We start from the raw sequence: 18453 nt of genomic DNA on the forward strand, positions 1-18453 counted from the left end.
AATTAACTAAATTGCCATCAGCCTCATTTTACATAAGATTGCCTTTCCTCAGGAAGGCCTTTCTGCAAGACACAATCTACGGAGCAATATACATCAGTTCAGTAGGTAAGCCCTTCCAAAACATTTACTGATAATTGCTTCATTTTATCTTCTCTGTGAAACATTTAAGTGTTCATCTAAACCAGCCCACATGATTTCATCCAACTGTTGCTGCTATTAAAAGTGACAAGTAATAGAGAACAAAAGTTGAATGTAATCATTTTTCCCTTTATATACACTTGCATCACATACAAACTATAAGCTACTTTAGTGGAACAGGTTTCACAATAAAGTGAACAAAGATTCCCCACCAGTCAAAATGTCAATGACTGTGAATAGGAAAAGTTGTGACTAACTACTGTAGTTTTGAGTGCAAGATAGATTATATTGTGCTACTGAAAGGTTGATTATTCAAAATACACATTACACTATTGAAGTACATGATTTTTAACAACAACCATCTGCCTACTAAAGTGTGTGGCCTAAGCCCCCATGAATAGATGACTTAATGGGTAAAGACATTGTCCAATTACATATGGTCCACGCCCCCAGATCGAATTAATCACCTTTGCGAGTTTCGGCTAATTGAACCCGTTTGTGGACCTTCGAGGAGGCTCTTAAAATGAATCTTTTTTTTTTTAGGTGCAAGGACACAAATAGGCACATTTTAAAAGCTTTTGAATATTTTTTTTTAATTTAAGAAACTACTGTACACCAATATAACAAATGGTTTTCTATAGTTTTTTAATATAATTTTCAGTTATTTAAAATCGGGTTACTCACAGGTGGTGGACTAAACACTGATTAAAAATGCTTACTTTTTGTGATAAACCATTTTCAGCTGTATTAATCAAACTGTTACCAAGTTACCACTCTTAAATCTATCAAGGGAATATTTTTTAAAGCACTTTTTTTTTTTAATAACATTCTAAAACACTTCCCGATTGCGCTGGTTCATGGCAGATTTTACATTCATCAATATGCAACTGAATTTGAGCAGAAACTTGAGGGGAAAAAAACTTCTCAAAGCTAGTGCAATTTTGGGCGCAATGTGCACCCAGACTGCCAATTGTGCTCGAAGGGGAAACTAATCTTTAGCCTAATAACAATGTGAAATGTTTTCTGATAAATTGAGAGATAGAATACACTCAGGTCTAAATTATGAGGTATTTATTAGAATACACTAGATTTTCACTGGTGATTATACATTCTGCAGCATTAATGACCAATACAGACCTCTCACTGATGTATATTACTCAATTTTATACCAGTTGCCAAACCATACTTTTATGTTGTGATTGTCTGGTGATGAACCTATTCTGCTACAATTTGGTCTTCACAGTGATGTCAAGTCATAAATATAAAATATTGCGTGTGATGTGCTTCTGTTTCTGGTAGAATTCGATTAACTAATGCAAAATCTATGCAACACCTCCTACTTATATATTTAGCTACTACACATATCTCTTGTTAATTCTTTGTTGTGACTGGCTTACAGCGTGTAGTATAAAAAAATCTTCAACTTGTTAATTATCATTCTGACAGCAAAGTATCCCCATATCACCATTATTCATCACAGGGAATCATATGACAAACTGCATTTTAAACATACTGTGATGAAAATAAATTGTGTTTGTCTATTATGTTGTTGGCTACTTTCTTGTCACACTACACGCAACATTAAAATATCAAGTCTGCTTAAGGTGAAAAACTCAGGTGGTAGGAACAGACAATCACCCAGGACATAGACAATGTGACTCTTTTGCAGTTGTCAGGGAGACACAACGACAACTTACATTTATGTAAGTCACTTCACAGGAACGTTATCAAACAAAATTTGGCACTGAGCCACATAAGGAAATATTAGCACAGGTGACCAAAGCTTGGTCAAAGTGGTGGGTTTTAAGGTGCATCTTAAAGGGGAAGAGAGGGGTAGAGAGGTGGAGAGGTTTAGGGAGGGAATCCCAGAGCTTAGCCCGAGGCAGCTGACAGCAGGGCTGCCAATGGTGGAACAATGAAAATCGGGGATGTGAAAGAAGTCAGAATTGGAGGAGAGCAGATATCTCAGAGGGTTGTAAAGCTGGAGGAGGTTACAAAGATAGAGAGGGATTTGAAAACAAGAATGAAAATTTTAAAAATTGAGGCATTGCTTAACCAGGAGCCAATGTAGATCAGCGAGCGCAGGGGTGAACAGGACTTGGTGCAAGTTAGGATACAAGCAGCAGAGTTTTGGATGTGCTCAAGTTTACGGAGGGTGTAAGGTGGGAGGCCGGCCATGAGAGCATTGGAATTGTCGAGTCTAGAGGTAACAAAGGCATGGGTGGCACAACATGTTTAATTTCCTTTGTTCCAAACTATCTTCAAAATCCTGGGCTGATTTGCTCCAAGTCATCAGTCTTTTTGAAGCTATCACAGTGATAGGTAGAAAATTCTGTGGCGGGTTAGCAGCAAAACCTTCAAGCATGGTTAAGTCATTCCAGTTTGACATTTTGTGTTAACGCAGGAGACACAACTGTTACCTTTCTACATTGAGGAGAAATACTGAAATATGTAGTTACTGTAAATCTACTGTTTATTCTTGCTACTGTTTCCTTAGCTATTTCGAACATAAGAACATACGATGTAGGGGCAGGAGTAGGTCATTTGGCCCCTCGAACCTGCTCCGCCATTCAATAAGATCATGGCTGATCTGATCTTGGCCTCAACTCCACTTCCCTGCCCGCTCCCCATAACCCTCGACTCCCTTACCTTTCAAAAATCTGTATCTCCACCTTAAATATATTCAATGACCCAGCCTGTACAGCTCTCTGGGGAAGAGAATTTCAATGATTCACAACCCTCAGAGAAGAAATTCCTCCTCATCTCCGATATAAAAGGGTGTCCCCTTATTCTGAAATTATGGCCCCTAGTTCTAGATTCCCCCATGAGGGGAAACATCCTCTCTGCATCTACCCTGTCAAGCCCCTTCAGAATTTTATATGTTTCAATAATATCCCCTCTCATTCTTCTAAACTCCAATGAGTATAGGCCTAACCTGCTCAACCTTTCTTCATAAGGCAACCCCTTCATCTCCAGAATCAACCTCGCGAACCTTCTCTGAACTGCCAATGCAAGTATATCCTTCCTTAAATAAGGAGACCAAAACTGTACACAGTACTCCAGGTGTGGTCTCACCAACGCCCTGTACAGTTGTAACAGGACTTCCCTGCTTTTATACTCCATCCCCCTTGCAATAAAGGCCAACATTCCATTTGTCTTCCTAATTACTTGCTGGACCTGCATGCTAACTTTGTGATTCAAGTAAAAGGAGTCCCCAGATCCCTCTGTACCTCAGCATTTTGTAATCGCTCCCCATTTAAATAATAATTTGCTTTTTTATTTTTCCTACCAAAGTGGATAACCTCGCATTTTCCCACATTATACTCCATCTGCCAGATTTTTGCCCACTCACTTAGCTTATCTATATCCCTTTGGAGATTCTTTGCGTCCTCCACACAATTTGCCTTCCCACCTATCTTTGTATCATCAGCAAATTTGGCTACACTACACTTGGTTCCTTCATCCAAGTCATTAATAAAGATTGTAAATAGTTGAGGCCCCAGCACTGATCACTGTGAGCACCCACTAGTTACAGTTTGCCAACCTGAAAATTATCCATTTATCCCGACTCTCTGTTTTCTGTTAGTTAGCCAATCCTCTATCCATGCTAATATATTGCCCCCAACCCCGTGAGCTCTTATCTTGTGTAGTAACCTTTTATCTGGCACCTTATCGAATGCCTTCTGGAAATCCAAATACACAACATCTACTAGTTTCCCTTTATCCACCCTGCTCGTTACATCCTCAAAGAACTCCAGCAAATTTGTGAAACATGATTTCCCTTTCATAAAACCATGCTGACTCTGCTTGACTATATTATGATTTTCAAAATGTCCTGCTACCACTCCCTTAATGATGGACCAGCATTTTCCCAATGACGTTTGTATTTATTCTTAATAAATTAATTCTGTAGTTTATAGCCAATGCCATGGGCTGGCAGAATGTTTATTCTACTGCTTTCTGGAGTCAAGGAGATCAGATGGTGGAATGTGACATATTTGAAATACAGTGACAAGCCAAAATACAGTTGCTGTTCAACCCATGGGCTCGCTATTACCTACATATTGGGCAGGACATTCCAGATACTAAGAAATGAGGGCTCAGTTACCAGGGTGGGTTTTGGCACTCAACTCAAGGAGAATGTCTGAGGTAAAAAGACTAAAAGTAGTAACACATACATTTATACATAAACACACATTATCCTTTTCATATCTTGCTGGACAATACTGTTTTAAGTAATGCATAGCCTTGAAAGTTACTGGTTTATCTGAAAGTATGATTTGTCTATTGCTGATGTTAGCTGTGCATTTGTCTATTAGAAGCTTTATAATGGGAGGGGGAAATATTTTCACTATTTTATCAAAACGAATTTATAAATTAGCCTTCTTGAACCAATTGTAATATTCCTTCCTTAAAATCTTCTTGAAAGACCAAAGACACTTCAGGGAGACTGTGAAAAGTCACAGAATTTATCATAATTTTCTTATTCTGAACAATATTTAAATTTGAATGGAACAGACATCAGTCACATTGGACACATCTGTTTGTTGTTTTTAATTCCATTGATGAACTTATATTTTGAGCATAATTTTTGTGTGGTACTGATTTGGCCAAAGCACAGACATTGAGCAACATGGGTGGTGATGTTGAACAATACCATCCGTGTTAACAAAGATAGCTGTAAGCAAATTATCATGGTTAAGTGTGATCTGGTGACAGAAGCAGGGAGTACCCTGTGAAAGAATTCTAGATATCCATCTGTTTTGTACATTAAGCATTTTAAGTAAGTCAAAAATCTGCAGATATGTTGACGTTTCTTTTTTATCTGAACAAAAAAAATCAATTTTTAAAAAGCTATCCAAAAAATGTTTTGCGTACACATCGCCCAACATTTGTTCATCTTTGGATTATTCTGTGTTGTTGATACTACAACTACACAAAAATGCAAATGTCTGAGGGAAGTACGTACTTAATTTTTTTCAATATAGAAGCAAAGTTTACAGCTTTTACAACAAAACCTGTCTCACAATACTTATATTTTTGCACACCACAGATTGCAATGTTTCTCCACCACTAAAAATCAACTCAGTGTACAGACACAACTCAGCACAATTGTAGCTTTCTGGAAAATCTCCAGTGCATCGTAGCAGAGTCTCGAAGAAAAGACAATGGCATAAATTCCTCAGCCTGAACTGAAATCCTGCACAATGGTGGTTTTGATATCATTTGAGGGTATGGTATAATACAGATTTTTAAATGCCTTCTCAATGTTTAGCTTAGAATTGGATTTGAACTAATAATTTTCTGTTATTAATTGGTAAAGGTTTTCTGTACTGTGGCCATGTCATCAATTGTTTTGAGTGTGCCGCATAGTAACATTGAAACCCCACCACTTTATAAAGGCTCATTGGAGTTCAGTAGTTGTGAATGCATTTATAATTGTCACTGATGCAAAATGTTACGAGATTGTGGGATTTCAATGGCTATATGGTTGCAGTTATATTGTTACTTTTGTGTTGCTGCAAAGTGGTTTTAGTTTACATCAATACAAAAGTGACAGTATACCAAGCATACTAAAAAGCCTTGAGGTGCGAGAACCCCTGGAGAAGGCTGCCTTTCAGAAGTTTAAATTCCCAAAGCGAGCAGCATAAATCCAATCTTAAAGCACAACAGATCAAAGGCTGGTGTAATACATTATTTTTTCAATTATAAATTTGTCAGCAGCAATGGTAAACTACCAACATAATATTACAACGACATACCTTGCTACATTACAAGCATTCTGCTGTACTGTCATAACAATTATGTAATTACTGAAGTTAGACAGAGAAATGTGAATTAATTCCTGTAAATAATAAGTTTATCCTTGGGGACAATGCAAGAAGCAGCACTCCTGGTACACTGAACTACAGGTACACTTGTTAGCTTCTCCATTAGAAACTATGTATTGTATATCCCAAGTGGGGGGAGCCAAATGTTATGCATGTGAACAACAATGAATTGAAGAGTTATAATACTGACAGATGCACACATTTGATGTAAATTGTACAAAAATAATGTTTTGAACTTTATTTTAAAATAGAAAGGTTCAATCTAATCAGAAAAGCAAATAAGAGCAGCTATTGGGAATATTCTTTAAAATATCAATAATGTTGACCAAAGCGTTTCTCCCACATCTTTTAGGAAGCCTACATCCAATTACAGGAGGATTTTGCTCATTTACTTAGTTAAAGTTTAAAAAAGCAGAAGAAGGGAACATTCATTTGTGTGTGCACATAAAACCTTGCACCTAATGCAAATCCATTGTGTCACACCTTAAATGCATTGCACATCAATAGGGTAAAAAGTAATAAGTGGTTCAAATAACAATTATCTTGTTAAATTAACCACGCTTGTTGCATTTAGTCAGAGATATTTGAGACAAAGAAATCAGAATTCAATTCAGTTAACTGGATAGATGGGAAAGCTTTTAATTAGCAACAAGCAGGCATCACAAACCCATCCAATGAAACTAATCAATGTGTTTGAAACCTAGCGATCTGGAACCAACAAGTACCAAAAATCAAATCAAATTGCTCAAATAATTTCTTCACGTGGTTTGTAGCTTAACAATAATGCTTACAACAAACACCTAAAAATGTTAGAAATGGCTGCAAGAAGTTCTCCCAGATAGACTTGCCCTTCTGTCTGTGCTCCAGGCCTTGATTTGGAAATTTCTCCTGGGCCTTGGGTACTGGAAATTTGCAGCAGCTGTGGACAAATTATTTCAATGGAATGATAGCAAAGCTTCATGGGAGTTGTAACTGTTCCTGTGGAACACAGTCGCCAGAGCAACAACTACAATAGCCACCAGAACCCCCATCATGTGACAACCAAGCTCCATTGGACTAATTCTGAGAGAGATAAGCAGCTGTAAGCTCCACTGGTGAACAGCTGTGACCTTGAAAGAAAGAGAGCCTGAAAGTTGTAGTTTTCACCCTGCCCTTGTGGAATTACAATGCCCAGAATGCACCATGACAACCTGCATCATATGCCAACCAGGTAGAATATTCATATACTGTGAGGCAAGCGGGGAAATCAGAAATAAAGATTTTTTCAATGTTTTGTACAGTTTAAGTAATTCAGTAACAATTCTGAGCTAGCTGTGGTATTTGGAATGAGGGTTTTACAGGTGTGTTGCTGAGGGAAATTGATGTTTGCACTGGGCCAGAGGAGAATGAGGCACTTTGATGCGGAGCTCTGACGCTACATTTGGAGTCTGTCAGGTGATCCAGAGTGTAGCAAACAACTACTTGTCCAAATGGTGGTCACTGGAGTCTCAACAGTGGGAAAACCTCCCTCGGCAGTTCTGCAACCATGACAGCTTTAAGAAGAGCTACAAATCCATTCTGGGAAGTAAGGAAAATAAAAGGTTTTTTTGTAATCATGTAAGTAACTGAGAAAAGTAAAGGATGGTTTTGGGGAGAGAGACGGTAAGAATAAACAAATGAAGTACTTGCATCTTAAGCAAGTAGTTCAAAGCCACTGTGGGAGGTAGAGCAAAATCTAATTAAACTGTTGTGAATAAAATATTTGGGGAATGGGGGAAAAAAACTGGTTGCGTACATGCAAAGCAAGTTTTGTAAAGTGGTAGGTAAATATTATTACAAACATTGTGTCTGTAAGGCCTGTATCTTTCAGCATTAGCAAGGTGTATAATGCTTTTACTTCATGCCAGTCATGCAATAAACTCTTTCAGTAAATATGCTGCATTTCAGCAATGGGCAAACTGCTGTCACATTTAGACTACAGTGTGATTGTGATAGATATCAGAAACTACAGCCCAATACAGCAGCAATACCACTGGTGGTCTAATAGTAAAAATAAAATAGCATAGTTAGATCAACAAGTTATTTGCAAGCATTTTATTTGGTTTACGGGGATGCGTAATCTTACTAGATTGATGTTTTTCAACAGCAGATTAGTGACTTTTAAATATAATTAAATGGAATTGCAGAATTTGATTCTCAAAACATTGTTAAAAATTCACTATTAAAATGATTTGACTTATTTAATCATTGTAGATCAATGTTTTGAAAAATAACAAGTCAAATAATTTTATTAGTGAATTTTTAACTGTTTTGAGAATCAAATTCTGCAATTCCATTCATCTTTGTTAAAATATTACAACAGTAACTCCTCTTTAAAAGTATTTCATTGGCTGTAAAGCACTTTGAGACGTCCAGTGGTCATGAAAGACGCTATATAAATGCAAGTCTTTCTTTCTTTAAAACCATAAGCAGTGGTTTTTATCATTCTATTAGCTACTGAGAAAGCTTTTTGCCTTTACATTAATTGCAGTCTGAGAAGTTCGGGTACAGAAAAAACAAATTTCCCTTGTACCTAAATCCTTACCTTTCTTACAGTAAATCACAAACTCCGTCCCTTAATTATATGGTAACTTCCATTTCCATTACCACCCTGTGGTTGAGACATTACACTTTTTCTGTGAACTGATTAAATAACGAGGTCATGGACCAAGTTCCTTAACGAGCACAGATGGACACCATTTACTGCAGAAAGCATTCACAAAGTTCCTGCTACCATACAGACAAGCCTGCATTTATAAAATGATTAACTGAGGACATAGTGCTACTACACAGCAGTATTAAACATTATTTATTGTAGAACTCACAAGCAAAGAAAGGCAGGGCAAGCTTTTATTCCCAAGTAATCGTTTTTTCAATGACACTGCCCCCGCCGGTCCTCAAATACGTCTGCTTATTTTAATTGGACCAGTGAAGGTGGCACTGGGTTGTCCCAATGTCACTAGGCAGAAAATGTCACAAGTGTCCCCTTTAGGAAGGCACCATTAATACAATAATCCAACATGAGGTCCAATTAAACTGAGACAAGCTTAAAATAAAACTAATCAGGATACTGTTGTCAAAATAAATTATACAGTAAACATCTTGCAGTGCCCACCGATCCTGCTTTTTATGCCCTCGTTTTCTCTTCCACATAACCCAATACAAGCCAAATAGACACTTAAATGAAGATATTCAATTGACCAGTCTCCATGATTGGTGAGGCCATAAAGTCATAATAGAAACCAGTTATCGCAATTTGATTGGTTCGTTTTATAGCTCTGGTTTATTGGCTCGGATATATATCACCAAGTAACCTTTGGTCACGTGATACCATCCCCGCATTGGAATTGGCCTGAGATTACATCTTGTAATATACTAGTTACCCTGAAGGCTGTACAGTAAGTGGCTGCAATAAAATGGGATTAGCTACTTAAATCCACAATAAAACAACTGGGAAATAACGTGAAACTAAAGTCAAATGAAAAACAATTAACATCACTGAATGAAAGGAATAACTCAACTCTGATCTATTTATAATTATGGCATATTACTACTTTGCTCCAACCACATATTTTATTTTAGACCACATTTTCAGTCAAAAGAAAATCGAATATTTTTAGGAAACGTGCGTTGTTTTGTGCGAGTCACTGATTTAATGTATTGCCTAATGGCATTCTACATTTCTGTAACCTTGTGCAAAAGATCATCCACGCACAGTTCAAAAAAATACCGTGCAATCTCATTATAGGCAACGGGCCGGAGTGGGCAAAAAGTTACATCACTATAGTGTGCAGCGGTTTGAAAAAACCGAGAACCTCGCTGACTGTTTTCAAATGTTGCAACGTTGCCAGGAATAGGCTTCTGTCACAATTAGGTTTGAGCACTGGGACCCACTCTTGTTAAGTGTGCTTCTCATTTTCTGTCCTTCAATGTTTAATGTCCTACCTTTTCCAATAGCAACAAAACACACACACAAAAATGAAGGCATGTCAACCTGAACCTTAAAGAATGGTTCACGGGAGTTAATTTGCCAAAAAAGAGACAATTCAATGCGATGGCAAAGGAACCGAAACAACGCGACGCCCATTATTGCGGGTTAACAGCAGGGTACTTCTTAACTGCAAGAAATGCGCGATTCTTTTTTTATTACTTGAAATGCTCTCAAATGTGATGCCAACAAAAGTGCAGAGGTGAAAGGGCAGGTAGCGCTTTTGGGGTGAAAGGTTCAGGCACATTTAGTATGTACTTATCCGTTGCAGAGTTGGGTGGAAACTGACCAGAAGCTAAAACAAGAAAACAAACTTTCATTTTCTCTCAGGCTGAATTCTGCAGCAGATCGATGGAACTGTAAGGAATTGATTCAGAGAACAGCAGATTGAACATTGTTATTTTTTAAAGGGAAGGAGGGAAAACCTTCTGAATATTCCTGATTTCCCCTGAAAAATCTCCATACACACATCGACTCTGTGTGCCCAACAGGGGATTGCCCGAGAGGGGAGGAGGTCGGCTGTGACTCATCGCCGCCAGAGAACTGCAGCTTCAAACTGTCTTGATCCATGACTTTATTGTGATTGGAGCGTGTCATTCTCCATATTTTACATTTTAACCGCGAGGAATAAGAAAAACAAAATAAAGGTTATTGTGAATCGTTCATTTCCCAACCGATCCTGCTACAGGTAGCCGCCGAGTTTTTTTTTTAAACGGCCAAGAGCAGCTGTAGTGGCAGATCGTGCTCTGTGATGAGGAGATGCAGGCAAACCTCAAGTGTGAGCTGAATGTTAACAGGACTGCAGACGCCACAGGGCGGCTCGGCTCTCCTCCAGCCGACTAAAGTCACGGAATGATATTGCACACGGGGGAAGAGGAGGGGCGGCGGGGATGGGAAGACCAAGCCGATCGGTTATATTCCGCAGCATAGCTGGTCGGTTTACCGATCGAATTGATTCCCATTTCTCTCGGGGCTACACATCACCCTCCAAGCATTTTTGGAACGATGCCAATTTTTTGGTATGTCCCTGTATACAGCATGTATGTTTGCATACTGGTGCAAGTACCTAGAGAGAATCGAATAGAAACAAAGCAAACACCATCTGCAACTGTGATACAATCACTTCCAGAGCAGCTCGTCTAAAATTCAAATCGCTCTAAGAATTCATTTTTAAATTGAAAAACAGTCTATTGCATCAACATACTATTTTACTCGTTACAGCTCTACTATTTACAAGTGTCCTGTCACATTACCAGAGGACGGACATGTGTCCGTTTCTACTTAAATATCACCCTTTGAACGATTACCAATGCGGCTATTTAAGGTATGTCAATAAATAGTGCCAGTGTAACTGTCCTGAAAAAGTTGGGATATAAAGGTGGCCAAAATAGGGGCGTAGATACCGATGCTCACTCATTCTCTCAAATGAGGAGGGGAAGAAAGAGAGAGGGGACAGAGACGCCACAGACTATTGATAACGAAAGAGAAAGTACGACTTGCTAATTACACATGAAATGCGTTTTAGTTCCAATGAAAACCATCGCCGGAGAGATGTGAACGAATGCGGGCTATTTCTGTTTATTTATCACTCATGAATGTGCACGTGTTTGGAATATGCAATTAATGAATGGGGTGGGTGGGGAGATGTTTGAGTGTACAGCAGCCATCGGAAGAATTGTACCGAACACTTGGTCGGTAGTGTGCTTCCTCTATGGCCAACGCAGTCCTATTCTCGGGTTGCACCTCATTACCGAGCCAAAGGAGAATCCCCATTTCGGTCTCCAAACGTGGGTGAACGCAGGATGATTCATCAGCCTCGTTACATAAAAAAATCAGCCAAAACATGAATGGGAAACACCGCATGGAAATTAGGGATTCGCTGTTTGTTTCTGTACGTCGTCTGAGTTTGGCTTTACAATGCCGAATTACGGGTTTGTATTGGGAAAAAGAGTTAACTGATTTACATGCACTGAATAAACTGATGTAGGGACTCAGTAGATATGTGATACATGTGACCATTCCGACAAAGGTTGTGATGTTGGACAGATATTGAACCCCATCCTAAATGGACATTATGAAAAAGATACGTCAAAAGTGTAATGGATAAGTGAAAGGTTATGATGGATCGTCCACTTTTCCAGTGCTGTGGGAACCCAGTAACTTGTTTGTGAAGGACTCCGTATCTTCCTTCGGTTTAGCATTCACCGATCGGACGGTTATTGATCGTGTAACTGACAGATCGCTATTGATTCTTTCTTTGTATTTAATATTTTAGATACAATGCTTTATGCTGACTATACCCATCACTCCCAGCTTTCATATGGAAGGAGTACGTGATTCCTCGCCAGTCATGTTTCAGGGCATTGGGACCCCGACACTTTATAATCAGGCAGTCGATTACAAAGCCTAAACCGTCCCAACTCAGTCCTCACCCATCAGGGAAATTAGAATGTTCGTTTCACGTCAAACTAAAAACAAATGCTGGGACCGCTACACCAATGAATGCAATCCCACCAACTCCAAAGGAGAGACCCTCCCATAACCAGCGCAGAAAATGTGCCCATATTGTGTGCGTTTTATTAAAAGCTCCTTATACACCGTCTGAAGCAGGCTGCAGAATCAAGTGCCTCTGCCTTCCGCGAGTCCTGGAATAAATATTGCAGTTATCAATTTGCTCAGAGGTGGCATTTTCCGTATTTGGCAATAGCTGCATTGGCCTGATGTGAATACAGTACACGATTAACAGGAGGAGGGGTGAAGTGAAAGAGAGAGAGATGCAACGCGACTGCAGAATACATGTCAATGCAATTGGGAGCAGAACAAACGGAGGACGGCGGGTATCAAGGCGGAGATCCTCCGTATTTTAGAAACAGCAAATCACTCGCGGTTTGTGAAGCAGTACCGCATCCAATCCATACCGCATCGCAGCATTACACATCAGCAGAGCCGATCCGACAAGTGCATTCAGCGTTCTAAATAGAAACAACCCACAAATTCTTAGTGGATTCAAGTTATCCTTTAAGAAATGTAATATTCAAAAGACCGGGGTGGGGGGGATCCTGAATACTTAATTTACGAACACAATTCAGACGATTGTGGTGCCCAGGTTCCAATGATGTTCAGTGCGTTACTATGTTTTTCCCAGAACTAGTATCTGCCAGGCTGGTTGTTACTATCTATGTATTTTACTAGACAAGATTGCGTTTCCCCCTCCCCATAGTCTTCCGAATCTGTAAATGTAAAGCAAAAATAACAAATACTGAGGCAAGGGCCAGGCCGCCGCTCATTTCAAACCCAGCTTAAATGTGATGCACAAAATCCAAGTACCTTTCATCCAGTCCACCACTTGCTTGGGCGTCCACTTGCTGATAGGTTCCATAACCAAAGCCATGGGTGACTAATTTTTTTGTCCTGCACGCCAGGCAGAAACGGGAGGAGGGAGAAGGCGAAGAGGGCGGCAGATGTTTCAAAGCAAGGCTGAAGAAAAGAGCGAGCTGGGTGTCATCCTGCAATCCAGATGTTTGTGTGGGGAAGGGAGAGGGTGGTGTTGGAGGCTTGAGAGAGCCCGTGGCTCCACTGCACTGATCCGTCGAGATGTTGGCAGCAGCTTCGCCGCACGCTGGCTGCAGTAACCTCAGCCACGGTGCGCCGGAAATAGCGCAATATGCAAAGTCAGGACTTGTCACTTTCACTCACATCCTGCTATTCCCAAACTATCTTTTCTCTTGCGGTGGTGAACTCGCAGACGGACAGCGGCTTGCAAGCCCGTGATGCCGATGAGAGGGCGGCGGGCGTTGCCCTGGATTATTCCAAAGGAGAGATAGAGCCCAAGGACAGCACCTGAAACTTGCGCTTAGACTTTCAAACGGAAGTGCATGTCGATACCTGGGTATATGCAACGACAGATCTTGTGTAAAAATACGATCTGCACCGCCAGCAACTCAAATCAAGGCGCGTCGGAGTTGATTTTGCTAAATATATACACACATTCTGGCCCAAGTCTGTTAGTAGCTTCTGCACATTCCACTTCCCAGGCCAGAAAATGATACCATTGATCTTTCGGTAAAGATGTCGAGCGGCAGGTCCCGCGTTATTGCTCCAGCCCTTCCTGCACCTGTGCCTCGACTCATTCGGTTACAGGACCTCCGACAAATGCGCATTGCTGAGCAGTTGGGTCTCTTTGAAGGCTGGCAGCTATAAGTCGGGGTTTAAGAGTCCTGTTCATCCACTGCTGCCCCAACAGAGGTTGCCGAGAAACACAAGAAAGTAGGTAGGTGAGTCCTGGAAAAGTCGGCACGGTGTTAACATCGAAGCTAACACCGTCAGTTGGAAAAATTTCAAATAAAATATCAAATGCTGGTAATTTCACTTAAAAGGGGACATGATCAACTGTACTGCCGGCGCCTCAGCATCTGTAAAGAGAAAAGAACAGTTTAACACTTACGGTATAATTCCTTCAAAAAGTCAGTGCTTGAGCTAATTGGATAAAACAAATGCAGACAGCGAGCAAATTACCCTTTAAAAAGTGTACTGCTTACTCATCGCTCCATCTTTATGGCACATATTTGAAAATCTCAAACAAATTTCCATTGCAAGGACATCTTGAAGCCAATAATGTGCTTCTTGCTTGGCGCCGATACACAGACCCAGACCCTTAGCTATTGTTCTGGTTTGTAAGCATCTTTCTTGATGTACGAACTATAATGGATTCCATTATTGTTACTATATATAATTTCATCTGCAAAAGCAGTATAGCAGGCATATGATTACAGTGAAACTCCCATTAATTATAATTAGTCTTCAACCTTTACTTCCTGAAATACTAGGGTGCAGAGAGGTTGCATTAAACGTTTCTTTCCTTACACCAGTCTTAATTTATTCCTGACCGAATTTGATTACATTTAAAGTGTTGGGGATGTCACACACTGAATTGTAAAAGGGATCACGCATAGAGACAGTGAGTGCATAAATTGCACGAACGCACTCAAATTATGATAACACGCAATCTCACACAAAAGTACTGAGTTAGGAAGTTAATGTAAGACTAGTAGATCTCTAGTGGTCTTGCTCATGGTCCCGAGTGTGGTTACTGATTTTTTTTATTCGTTTATGGGATGTGGGCATCACTGGCAAGGCCAGCAATTGTTGCCCATCCCTAATTGCCCTCAAGAAGGTGGTGGTGAACCGCCTTCTTGAACCACTGCAGTCCGTGTGGTGAAGGTACTCCCACAGTGCTGTTAGGTAGGGAGTTCCAGGATTTTGACCCAGCGACAATGAAGGATCGATGATATACTTCTCAGTCAGGATGGTGTGTGACTTGGAGGGGAACTTGGAGGTGGTGGTGTTCCCATGAGTCTGCTGTCCCTGTCCTTCTGGGTGAAAGAGGTCGCGGGTTTGGGAGGTGCTGCCAAAGAAGCCTTGGTGAGTTGCTGCAGTGCATCTTGTAGATGGTACACACTGCAGCCACGGTACACCGGTGGTGGAGGGAGTGAATATTTAAAGGTGGCGGATGGGGAGCCAATCAAGCGGGCTGCTTTGTCCTGGATGGTGTTGAGCGTCTTGAGTGTTATTGGAGCTGCACCCATCCAAGCAAGTGGAGAGTATTCCATCACACTCCTTACTTGTGCCTTGTAGATGGTGGAAAGGCTTTGGGGAGTCAGGAGGTGAGACACTCGCCACAGAATACCTGGCCTCTGACCTACTCTTGTTGCCACAGTATTTATGTGGCTGGTCCAGTTACGTTTCTGGTCAACGGTAACCCACCAGGATGTTGATGGTGGGGGATTCGGCGATGATAATGCCGTTGAATGTCAAGTGGCAGTGGTTAGACTCTCGCTTGTTGGAGATAGTCATTGCCTGGCACTTCTGTGGCGTGAATGTTACCTGCCACTTATCAGCCCAAGCCTGAACGTCATCCAGGTCTTGTAGCATTCGGGCATGGACTGCTTTATTATCTGAGGAGTTGTGAATGGCACTGAACACTGTGCAGTCATCAGAACGATCCCCATTTCTGACCTTATGTTGGAGGGAAGGTCATTGATGAAGCAGCTGAAGGTGGTTGGGCCTAGGACACTGCCCTGAGGAACGCCTGCAGCGATGTCCTGGAGCTGTGATGATTGACCTTCAACCACCCCAACCATCTTCCTTTCTGCTAGTTATGACTCCAGCCAGTGGAGAGTTTTCCCCCCAATTCCCATTGACTTCAGTTTTACTCGGGCACCTTGATACCACACTCGGTCAAATGCTGCCTTGATGTCAAGGGCAGTCACTCTCACCTCACCTCTGGAATTCAGCTCCTTTGTCCATGTTTGGACCAAGGTTGTAATGAGGTCGGGAGCCGAGAGGTCTTGGCGGAACCCAAACTGGGCATCAGTGAGCAGATTATTGGTGAGTAAGTGCCACTTGATAGCACTGTTGATGACACCTTCCATCACTTTGCTGATGATTGAGAGTAGACTGATGGGGCGGTAATTGACCGGATTGGATTTGTCCTGCTTTTTGTGGACAGGACATACCTGGGCAGTTTTCCACATTGTCAGATAGATGCCAGTGTTGTAGCTGTACTGGAACAGCTTAGCTAGAGGTGCGGCTAGTTCTGGAGCACAAGTCTTCAGCATTATAGCCAGGATGTTGTCGGGGCCCATAGCCTTTGCTGTATCCAGTGCGCTCAGCCATTTCTCATCACGTGGAGTGAATCGAATTGCTTGAAGACTGGCTTCTGTGATAGGACCTCAGGAGTAGGCAGATATGGATCATCCACTTGGCACTTCTGGCTAAAGATGGTAACAAATGCTTCAGCCTTGTCTTTTGCACTCACGTGCTGGGCTCCACCATCATTGAGAATGGGGATATTCATGGCGCCTCCTCCTCCCGTTAGTTGTTTAATGGTCCACCACCATTCATGACTGGATGTGGCAGGACTGTTTACTGGGGACTGTTGCCCATCATTGTAATACAGAACATTTATTGAAATACAACTCATGACTGACTCAAGGTAAAAATACTTCACACCTTACTAATCCTGAAAGATGCTGGCCCCAGAAATATGTTTGTAACATTATTTACCGCTCCACTGACAAAACTTGGTTAAGATGCAACTAAATTTCTGTGTTTTCCCTCCTTTGAATCGCTCGTTCCCAGCTATTTACAATATAGAATATTTTTGTTGTATTTCTCATGGTAGATTTGGAGTATTTCCTTAAGATACAAGCACCTTATTTGTGTTCTTCCCTCCTTAAAACTTTCTTACTTTTTCTCAGTTACTTGCATGATTATATAAGATATGTCCCCCTTATTGCATATGTTGCATTTGTAGTTCTTGCTGATATTATTTATGCAGCACTGCCCACAAAGCTTTTTCCTCACCATTCGCTGTCCAATAACCAGCAGCTGAACAGGTCATCATTCAGCATGATCCAGGACTAGCTGGCTCTGGCCACAAGTGACTGAGGTCAACAGCAAAGAGCCTCATAAACACTTCTAGCCCTGGTATAAATGCCAGCCCCCCTCAGTAAAACAAAACTAACTTCATAGTGTTAATTCAAATGTTTTAATTAAAATCTTAAATTGTATAAAATGTTGAATAAAAACAGTTTTGGTGTTTTATCAGTTGCTCTCATCTCAGTTACTTGCAATGTTTCAGCCTGCCTGTCATATGATATGAATTGCCACAGCGCACATTGAGCATTGCAGCTCCACAGGAGCAGAACAGCAGGTTATGTAACGGGAACCTCTTGCAGGCATTTCTAATCAACTGGATAGTTAAAGTTAGTGATTTCAAAAAGAAACGTGTAGTTTTTTGTTTGTTTTTATGATGCTATAAATAGATGCAATTTTTAACCTGTACAGGCAAATTCGAGTAAAGAAATTAGATGGTGGCTGAAAAAGGCGTGACTAGTGTGGTCAGTCTTGTCATAGTTGCTTGTAAATTTTAAAAGAGGTTATTTGATTGGTCGGTTCTCCGCTGGTTACTTGTTGGTAATTCAAATTCCTTTACATTTTAGTCAGTTGGATAGACAGTATTTTATATTGATGGCCTCTAGTTATGCTTTTCCGCACAAGTGGAAACATTCTCTCTGTATCCACTCTATCAAAACCTTTCATAATTTTAAAGACCTCTATTAGGTCACCCCTCAGCCTTTTTCCCAAGAGAAAAGAGACCCAGCCTGTTCATTGTTTCCTGATTTGTATACCCTTGTAGGAATGTCTAGTTCCTATCCAAAAGACTGAGGTCCACTCAGGCGATCAAATAAATGAGGTTTAATGAAAAGTAACAGAGTTTAACGGATAACTACAGGAGAACATCGAATATAGGTCCAGTCAGTTCGGAGGCTCCACGAGGACTGCTAGGGCAGTCCAGTGGCTGACGTCATGACGTTTTTCCTGCCAGTGGGGGATCACGTGATGAACGATGTGACGTCATCGCGTTTACCCGCACTATTAAAGTGATCGTGCTCTGTACATGTAAACAGTGAAAAC

The 18453-nt window shown here is 40.8% G+C and overlaps 1 protein-coding gene across 3 annotated transcripts in view; it reads right to left on the bottom strand.

Moving 5' to 3' along the window:
- Window positions 1-14500, bottom strand: part of LOC147124941 (connector enhancer of kinase suppressor of ras 2) — a 1271510-nt gene extending 1257010 nt beyond the window's left edge. The window contains exon 1 of one of the 3 annotated variants that reach the window (XM_085995047.1): window positions 13303-14497. In XM_085995047.1, the coding sequence (XP_085851173.1) occupies window positions 13303-13366 (64 nt within the window). In that variant the 5' untranslated portion in view covers window positions 13367-14497. Of the gene's footprint in view, window positions 1-13302 lie in introns of all 3 variants that reach the window. The other 2 variants (XM_085995029.1, XM_085995038.1) reach the window with 2 other exon arrangements.
- Between the last annotated feature and the right edge of the window lie 3953 nt (window positions 14501-18453).

Source organism: Somniosus microcephalus, chromosome 1 (genome assembly GCF_052327205.1).
Source record: "Somniosus microcephalus isolate GS21.2 chromosome 1, FLI_Smic_1.0, whole genome shotgun sequence".
Lineage (NCBI taxonomy): Eukaryota > Metazoa > Chordata > Chondrichthyes > Squaliformes > Somniosidae > Somniosus > Somniosus microcephalus.